This window comes from Electrona antarctica, assembly GCF_951216825.1.
Source record: "Electrona antarctica genome assembly, chromosome: 6".
Lineage (NCBI taxonomy): Eukaryota > Metazoa > Chordata > Actinopteri > Myctophiformes > Myctophidae > Electrona > Electrona antarctica.
Genome location: NC_136811.1, coordinates 46953573 through 46963928, shown reverse-complemented (window position 1 = coordinate 46963928; position 10356 = coordinate 46953573). Strand labels below are relative to the sequence as shown.

The following is a 10356-nucleotide window of genomic DNA, read 5'->3' as shown; positions in this document are numbered from 1 at the left end:
TTAACACCTTGGAGGCCCGGGGCGGAGTTCTCCGTCAAGTTCAAGGTCATGGTCAAGTGCCCAAGCCGGAAATTGATAAATAGGACGGAGATTAATGATAACAAAACCGTTCGCATCGCTCTAGAGCCTAGGAGCGCTTGTTGCCCGATCCGATGACGTGTCAAAAAGTGACACGTCATCGAAAATGTCCCCTGCCTGTTTAGCTGACGAAAACGAAAATCTTAATAACTCCCGATCTAAATCATCCCGTCTAATTCTGAAAAAAGCATTGACTACGCCTCCAGATCTTAAGTTAAGTCATAAGACCTGGTACTTAAGACACACATAATACTGCCCCTAGTCTTTGTTTGATGATCTCGGACTGGGACCAGAAGATTTTTTAAATTTTTACAAAATCTCATTGCTTATACATCTTTCTTTGAGATTTACATTAGACAATTAAAAATCAGATATTTTCTCCCCGATTCCGATCTTTTGAAAATCATGAGATCGGAGCCGATTTCCGATCACCCGATCCGATCGGGACAACCCTAGAAAGAAGGTAAGGTGTGTGTGTGTGTGTGTGTGTGTGTGTGTGTGTGTGTGTGTGTGTGTGTGTGTGTGTGTGTGTGTGTGCATGTGTGTGTCCATCAAGTACATCCTGTAGAGAATGGAGGCTTCCTGTATGGGGTACAGTAGCACCATGAGAAAGGAGGGAAAAGTTCACACTCGATGTAATGTCCAGAATGTCCCTGTGTGTCTGCGTGTGTGCTTATGTATGTGCATGTGTGTGTGTGTGTGTGTGTGTGTGTGTGTGTGTGTGTGTGTGTGTGTGTGTGTGTGCGTGTGTGTGTGTGTGCGTTACATGGGTACCTTGGTAAAATCCACACTGAAGCCAGCCTGACAGAACCCCTGTCCCTCTGGATCTGGGTCATCTGAGACACACACACAAACACACACACACACACACACACACACACACACACACACACACACACACACACACACACACACACACACACACACAGGGAACAAACATTAATCCGGTGCTTAACCCTGAGAAGCCTCCCCAACAACCAACAGTAGGTGTTGGCAGGGAATCCCAGCACTGCCTACAGTACACATTACACAACCTGCTGGTATACTGTGTACATGATCATCATACAGGCATATTATGCCAGTGTATAACATAGGAGTATTTGAGTATTTGTCTACTTTCTAATATGAAATGTTATGCCTATATACAGTATACCATATCATGTAGAATTTACAGTGAATAAATAAAGTCACACAATATTTTACGGCCTATATGAATTTACTGATACAAATATTTTATATAATTATAATGCTCTTCAGTGTGCTGTTTGACTGTGAATGAGTTGTGTGCACAGGTAGTACAGGGGTTCCCAAAGTGGTGTCTGGGGACCCCTAGGGGTCCTTGAGGAAGTTCCAGTGGGTCCCCAGCTAAATGATAGTTTGGAACCAAATGGACCCTTGTGGGTCTGTAACTCTGAGAGTGTACAAATGGAACCAAAGCGGGTCCATTTGGTTCAATGTAACATTGATTTTACAATATAAATTGGGGTCCCAGAGATAGAAATGCCATAAAAATGGGGTCCCGTAGACTAATGCAGGTCAAACTGGGGGTCCTTGAAAAAAAGTTTTTTTAGAATCACTGCTAGAGCCATACAATTCTTCTCTTATGGGGGTCCCTGGCATATATTTTTCAAATGGGGATCCGCAGGCTAATTAGTGTCAATTTGGGGGTCCTTGACATGAAAAAGTTTGGGAACCGCTGCAGTAGTAGTGTGTGTGTGTGTGTGTGTGCGTGTGTGGTGGGTCAGTGACGTGACACCCCTAAAAAAGTGTTTTTTAAAAACCTTTAAATAACAGGAATAAAAATCATTTACTTTTGTTCTACTCACTCTCATCTTTATGGAAACATATTTTGTTTTTAGATATTTTATTGGAATCAGAATTTATTCAGCATTTTGTTGTACTTGTGCCTAAAATCATCATATGGTGTGACATGACAATAATTGTTTATAAAATGAAAATGGAGTACACCTTTCTTAAGTTACTCACTTTATCAAAGTCCTTTATCATAACTAACCTGTAATCCACTATAGTTTTGTGAAAATTTCTTAAATCTGTATATTATTTTCGTAATCAACACTCAATGTGAGGCCCATGTTGTCGGTCTTTCAACATATTTTGTATTTATTGTGACACAACTTTCTCTAAAATTACACAAATATTTGTGACTCTTCCTGATACTATTTGCTATGTAATCCATGAACATTAATGGTTTCATCATTAATAAAGGTATGATTTTTTCACTATTTGGAACGTCACACCAAATGATTTAGTGTCACACCGTATGATCATATCTTCATTTCTCAAAGCAAACTGTGTTTTAACCTACCTATTAGTGAGTACTGAACTTTACAGATTGATTAAACAATTACTCAGGAAAAACAGCAACAGGAAAATTGCTTTAACATTGAATAACATGCAAATGACTTAATAAAACAAAATTAAACACATTTTATTGTGGATAGTTGCAGATTTTAGGTGAAGCTGTTTAAAACAAATGTTTAAATGGACAAAAGAAACATGGGTCTTTGTTATTTATTGTTATATCTGTAGGAAAATACAGTTTGCATCATATGGTGTGACAAAAAAGTAATATGGCGTGACAGGCAGACAGTCACACCATTATGATATAGTGTCACACCATATTATGTTTTCTGCACTTAACATAACCTTGAGGCTACTAGCTACACATTAGCATGCTAACAACATGCTAGCTATAACAAAGCAACATAGATTTACATGTAATTATGACCAAAAAATCTAATAACTTTAGCTTTTTTAATGAAAAAGGTGTCACACCCACAGACACTCGGATGAGTCGCATTGGTCAGCGTTCCAACAAGATCGTATTTCATGGAAATGTTAAAATGATAATTCACCACAGACACCTGTCATGCTATTGTAATGCAAGTGCTGAGCAGCCTTACTGAAGAAGGACCTCTCTATCCCAATGGGTGTCCAAACAATTGCCTGTTGAAATTTCCCAAAATGGTGTCACACAATATGATTTTGGTTTGGGGGACAAAATCTTTTTGATCAGAAATTACTGAAAACATTATGCTTGGACTTTGAAAAGATTAGGCTCACAAATAAACATCTATATTATATTTATGGAATTTTTAAAAGAATTTTAGCATTTTTTCCCCTTAGTTTTATTCAAGTTCCTACTTTGAGAAACAGGGCCAGGACAGTCGCACCATATGAGTTTTGCTATGTTTGGTTGAAAATTCTGAAGAAATGAGGAATGAAATGTTTTAATCTTGAGTATGTTCACATGAAGCATAATGTCCTGCACAATATTCAGAAGGTTTTTGACAAATATATCTTTTATTTATACGCGTTTGACACTGAGGACAGCAAAGGACAGCATGTCACGTCACCCACCCACGTGTGTGTGTGTGTGTGTGTGTGTGTGTGTGTGTGTGTGTGTGTGTGTGTGTGTGTGTGTGTGTGTGTGTGTGTGTGTGTGTGTGTGTGTGTGTGCAGTATGTGTGCTGAAGTCATGGTGAACGATGTAGCAGCCACTTGCGTTTGTCACTGAACCGTCGTGCCAAAGTACATTCCTGCTACGAAACCTCATACTGGGCAATAAAGTGTTTTTTTTGATGCAGAGTTCTGATAAGTGTCACGCCAGCCACAACAATAGCTCAACTACTTGTAGAGCAACCAGTGGTCCAGGGGACCACCAGTGGTCCTTGAAGGAATTCCATGTGGTCCCCAGCTAAATGATGGAGAGATCTTTAATTCTTGAGAGCGTAAGATGAATGGACCCGTACGGGTCATCCATCTCTCTCTCTCTCTCTCTCTCTCTCTCTCTCTCTCACACATTGTTTAACATCTGCATTACTTACATTTTTTTTTAAATGTTTGTTTTTGTGGATTTCGCCTTTATTTTATGTTTTTTTTATAGAGGGATAGATAGTAGGCTAACAGGAAATGGGGAGAGAGATGGGGGGTGACACGCAGTAAAGACCGTCGGGATCGGGAGTCGAACCCGCAGCACACTGCCAGACTGGACTACCAGCCAGGGTGCCTGGACCGCTGAGCCACAGCCCTGCATTACTTAAAGATGGAGTGCCACGATTTTTTTCCACCCTAAAACATGATCATCAGGTATTATTATGATATAAGGAGGAAGAACTTTTTCCAAAAAGTGTACAGTATTTGTTAAAATCATGCTTTTTTGTGGACACGCCCACCAGTGGGTGGTGGTGGGTGGTGATCCACCTGAACTGAAGCCGCACCCACAGCTGTAGTAGTATGGTAAAGGAGGAGGGGTTAGGGGAGGGGCTGATAGTGTGATCAGGTATTATTATGATATAAGGAGGAAAAACTTTTTCCAAAAAGTGTACAGTATTTGTTAAAATCATGCTTTTTTGTGGACACGCCCACCAGTGGGTGGTGGGTGGTGATCCACCTGAACTGAAGCCGCACCCACAGCTGTAGTAGTATGGTAAAGGAGGAGGGGTTAGGGGAGGGGCTGATAGTGTGATTTTCACTATATTACTGTTTATTTCATTGGCCAGTTTGACTGTCAAGGGTTCAGCCTCCAGGAAGAAACCCTAAATACAAAGTTAATACATTGCACATAAAAAACGACTCCAGGGTGTCTAATGAAGTACTGTCACCTCATAGACACATGAAAAACTGGAAAAATATAAAAATTGTGGCACCTTTAATTTAAAATAAGTCTACAAAATTAGAGAATGTAGAAGAATTGTTATTTTGATCAACTTTTGCCTGTTATCGCTCCTATGGTACCAACATCAATACAGCATGGAAATTGGGACAAAATCTTATCCAACGACAACAATATAATGTAATAAAGTTTTTGGTCTGCGAGGCTAAATCTCATCAAATGGTGGTCCGTGGCTCAAATGCGGTATAAATAATGTGCCTTGATATGAAAAGGGTTGAAAACCACTGTTGTGTAGTACAGTACAGAGAGCACGATGGGCTGGCTTCAGTGGCCCTCCAATAAAACGCAATAAAACGTCAGCTTAGGATCTCCAACTCCATAAAACAAAGAGGAACTCGGTGTGGTTTGCGTGGGATATAACATTTGTAGATGGGAGACGCTAAAAGTGTGTTTGTTTAAAGGAGAGCGTCCAAGCGAGCGGTTGCGTGTGCGTGCTTACGAGAAAATGCGGCACGCATAATGAATTGTTCCCCGTCTCAGAGGCTCCCCAAGGGGAAGCTAAATGACTCGTAACTATGTGCGTGCGCGCACATGGACACACTGGTTTTACATGCTTAACCTTAAGCCCTTAACCTAACTTTAACCTAACCATAATAATGTCAAGATATCCTCCTATGTATGTCCTTAAGAGGACAGCCAGTCCTCATAAAGATAGAAGTGAAGAACATGTGTGTCTGTGTGTGTGTGTGTGTGTGTGTGTGTGTGTGTGTGTGTGTGTGTGTGTGTGTGTGTGTGTGTGCGTGCGTGCGTGCGTGCGTGCGTGCGTGCGTGCGTGCGTGTATTGTAGTCCCTGTCGTGATTTTAGACAGAAAAACAGACTCAGCTTCATTACGAAGATATATTTCCTTGGTGTAAACACTGTCCCACACACACACACACACACACACACACACACACACACACACACACACACACACACACACACACACACACACACACACACACACACACACACACACACACACACACACACACACACACACACACACACACACACACACACACACACACACACACACACTACACCTCCTACAGTAGCAGGCGTATTGTGTGTTGAATCTATTTCTCTCTGGAGGACAATTAAGGTCTTGATTACACTCTTTAGTACAAACAGCATCAAACACGTGCGTGCACATAGGTGGTTGTCTGAGCACATGTGTAAGTGTATATATACACGTATGTGTGCAAGCATTTTTCTGAAAATGCATGATATGCGTTTGTAGTGTGTACGTGTGTGTGTGTGTGTGTGTGTGTGTGTGTGTGTGTGTGTGTGTGTGTGTGTGTGTGTGTGTGCGCGCGCGCACGTGTGTGTGTGTGTGTGTGTGTGTGTGTGTGTGTGTGTGTGTGCACGCGTTAAGAACAGTGTGTTTGATGTGTTGTTTATGATGTGTCACCTGATAGCCAGCATGGCTCCTTATCGAGCACTCACACACACTCATATCACTGTCCGAGGTCGGAGGTCAACACAGAAACAGTGGACCGATGAGCGTGAGAGAATGAGAGAGAGATGGAGGGATTCAAAGGGGGGGGGGGGGGCACCTTTGGCCACGGACCACTATTTGTTAAAATGTTCACCTCTGGCAACCCAATCTACACTCTAAAATACTAAGTTTAAGTCTCAGAGTCACAGGCCCGTAACCCATGCTTACAGGCCCGAAACCCACGCTGTGAACCGGTGGCATAGACCGTTGGGGGTGGGGGTTAGACATGGTGGAAAAGGAGAGAACTAGCAAGAGAGGGTGGGTGGAGAGAGAGAGCGAGAGAGAGCAAGAGAGAGAGAGAAGAGAGGGAGGGAAACAGTGAGACTTAGAGATGAAGAGAGAGAAGCTGGAATGGAAAGAGAGAAGATATGGCAGGAGAAGTGAACAAAATGGTAGAATCAGAGAGAGAGGGAGAAAGAGAGAAAGAGAGAGAGAGGGAGAAAGAGAGAAAGAGAGAGAGAGAGAGAGAGAGAGAGGGGGGGGGGGGGGATAGAGAGAAGGAGAGAGGGATAGAGAGAAGAGAGAGTGAGGGGAGGAGAAGAAAGAGAGAAGATTCATGGTGAAGCAGTAAAAGGTCTGCTTTGAAGAGGCCAGTAAACAGCTACAGAGACAGACAGAGGAGAGACAGAGATAGACAGACAGACAGACAGACAGACAGACAGACAGACAGACAGACAGACAGACAGACAGACAGACAGACAGACAGACAGACAGACAGAAGGTGACTCACTGGTCCTGCAGGGAGAGTATTCTGCGTAGGCGCTGAAGTTCTGAACGGCAACGTAACAAGTTCCCACTGGATCCTTCTCTCCACTTGGGTTCACTGTACGCCAGTGATACAGAGGAGCACAGGCCTGCACGCACACACGCACACACACGCGCGCACACACACACACACACACACACACACACACACACACACACACACACACACACACACACACACACACACACACACACACACACACACACACACACACACACACACACACACACACACACACACACACACACACACACAGACACGCGTGCAACAGTTAACTGCAGGGATGTGTAGACAGTCCACCCCCAGGTCATCCTCTTTTTTTCTCTGAGGAGACAGTGTAGGTGAGCTGTGGGAGACTAGGATCCCAGTAGGGCTGCATGGAGGTCAATTTACAATTCAGGCATTTAGCAGATGCTCTTATCCAGAGTGACTTACCAAGTGCAAGATGAGAATAAAGTGGCATGAACTCCCAGTCAACATGACAAGTAAATATAGTGCAAAGAAATAGAATATAAATGAGTATCAGCCTACTTCAAATGAAGTGGGATTAGGATACCAGGTAAACATCACACCAATCATCTGTCTAAAGAACGTCCGAATACATCATTAGCATTTGTTTGACAAAGGTATTTATAAATAACAACAAGTGATACGCTATAGGGACACAAATCCTGCGGAATTGTCAGTGTGGTAGCCTATCTCTATAGGAATATTGTTCAATTAGAAGAGTTGAGTAGGCTATGTCATCGTACTGTCCAATCAGATGCCTAGTGAAGTGTTCCGAATCGTTGGCCAAAAATCGCAGGAGAGAATAGAGTTATTGTACGATTTAAACGTTTTCAAAGATTTAAGCACTGGAATGCAATAACAATACATCAAATCTTGAAAAAATTAAATCTGAAATAGTGAAAATAGCCAATATGTTTGCTATTCGTTATAAAACTAAGTATATAGGGCTTAAGTGGTTAGCCGTTAATCTTACACTGAGATAAATAGTCAGTGTAGTTTAAAGGATCTAAATTAGACCCCTCCCTCTCTGGTCCGTAGGCTACTTTAGAAGAATTGGTGTTGTGTCGTCTGTTTGGAATGGAAACCCTGACGGACATGGCTGCATGTCACTTCCTGTCCCGCCTCCACTCAACTCACCACCACTTTCCCTTTGTGCGTTCTGACGGACGCTCCGAACCACTGGTGGGATTTAAACTCCAGGGGCTCTCTGCTGCCATTCACCTTGATCATCCTGTTGTCTATAGGAGAGAGAGAGAGAGAGAGAGAGAGAGAGAGAGAGAGAGAGAGAGAGAGAGAAGAGAGAGAGAGAGAGAGAAAGAGAGAGCCATAATGAGAATCACATTCATGCCAGATTCACACTTGGTTGCACGACACCTCGGCAACTAAGCATGAATCACCCGTACCCACTTAAACCCCGGCATCCGTAATCAGGTGAAAACGTTTGCAGACAATACCTATCAACACGTCACAATGTAAGCTTGTAGATCGGCTATTTCTAGCGAAGATGTCGAAGAGACACTAGTATAGAGCCCAGAGGGACTCCGCTCAACAACGTAATCACTTTTTGGGCGACTATGAGGGTCTAGTATATGAGTGGCCAGCAGTCGCTTGGGAATCGGAAGGTATCCCGGTTTAAACCCCGGCTCCCCTGGGTCAGTGTCGATGTGTCCTTGAGAACGGAACCCCCGCTATGTAAATGAAATGGTCTGTCCCCACCCCTCTCCCACTGTTTATATTGTGTTTAGTTTCCAAGATGGCCGCAGCACCAAGAGGGGGTGGGGCGGAGGTGAGCGGGAGGGGTCGACATATGCCCTTACTGGGCTGCATTCAAGACACTTGCCTTGTGTCTGACACCTGACTTGTGTCTGAACACAGCTTTGATGGATGTGTTCTGCCACCCTCCCCCTCATCAAACAAAATGTTTGGTCAAACCATATGGGCTTCCATTGGAAATGCATTGGAGCGGCCATTAAACACAGACACAAGACAGACACAAGACAGGTGTCTTGAATGTGTGAACGCAGCCCAGTAAGGGCATACCGTATGTCAACCCCACCCGCTCACCTCCGCCCCACCCCCTCCTGGTGCTACGGCCATCTCGGAAACTAAACACAATATAAACAATTGGAGAGGGGTGGGGCCGAGAAAGGCCCTTATTGCTGCATTGGATTTGCATGTTTGTTCAATGACGGTCAATAATACTTATGATCGTTGATTGTTTACTGGTGCAGAACTCTGTTTATTGTTAATAATTTGTCATCGTTAAAAACATTACACTGTACTGCTTTGGCAACAGCAGTATACACACATAAACAGGTTGTGTGTGTGTGTTGATATAAGCAGGAACAGACATGAATCTCAAAATCACAACAGAAACGTTAATCAGACTGAGATTTGTCTTCATAAAGCCAGCTGGAAAGAATGCCTGGTAGACAGTGCAGTATTGGCACACGCACGCACGCACGCACGCACGCACGCACGCACGCACGCACGCACGCACGCACGCATACACACGTATGCACACACACCATAGCAAAGTGTGTGTGTGTGTGTGTGTGTGTGTGTGTGTGTGTGTGTGTGTGTGTGTGTGTGTGTGTGTGTGTGTGTGTGTGTGTGTGTGTGTGTGTGTGTGTGTGTGTGTGTGTGTGTGTGTGTGTGTGTGTGTGTGTGTGTGCGCCCCAAGGCCTTGGGGGTACTTGCTGATCTCTTCCAGCATTATTAAAGAGCAGCTGGGTCTGTTTAGAATTACACAGTCCCACACCATAAAACACCTTACACACACACACACACACACACACACACACACACACACACACACACACACACACACACACACACACACACACGTCACGCACACAGCAGGATGCACAGTTAATTTGTGCGAGTGTGGGTGCCAGCCAAGCAGACAGGTGAACAGAACACGGTGAGGATGTTGATTAGTGGAATACAGTCCTCCAGGCTCCGTGTTTACTGCAGGCTGACCTCACTGCAGCACTTCATTCATTCAATGAAAACATTTGTATTCATGAAAATAAAATGAGCAATTTGGTTTGGCTGTGAATTATGCTTTTAGGATGTCTGAGGGTCTACTAGTAGGGCCTTCTGAATCCCCCCCATGGAACTTACTAACCCATTTAGACCTGAGACCACATCTGTGTCGCCTTATAGCTTTTAACCACTTTATAACCATTATTTTAAACAATTAGCTTAACCCAAAAATAGCACATCTACAAACTCATAGCGCGGCACCGAGTGCCGTGCTACGAGCTTGTAGATCTTTTGAAAAAAACGTGAAAATGTGTGCAAATCTTTGAATATATACTCTT

General features: G+C 43.5%; 1 protein-coding gene across 1 annotated transcript in view; it reads right to left on the bottom strand.

Annotated features, from left to right (window-relative positions):
• Positions 1-10356, bottom strand: part of itga8 (integrin, alpha 8) — a 99659-nt gene that overhangs the window by 83671 nt on the left and 5632 nt on the right. The window contains exons 3-5 of the mRNA XM_079503792.1: positions 8168-8268; positions 6986-7109; positions 853-914 (exon numbers count right to left, since the gene is read on the bottom strand). Coding sequence (XP_079359918.1) covers positions 853-914; positions 6986-7109; positions 8168-8268 — 287 coding nt within the window. The remainder of the gene's footprint in view (positions 1-852; positions 915-6985; positions 7110-8167; positions 8269-10356) is intronic.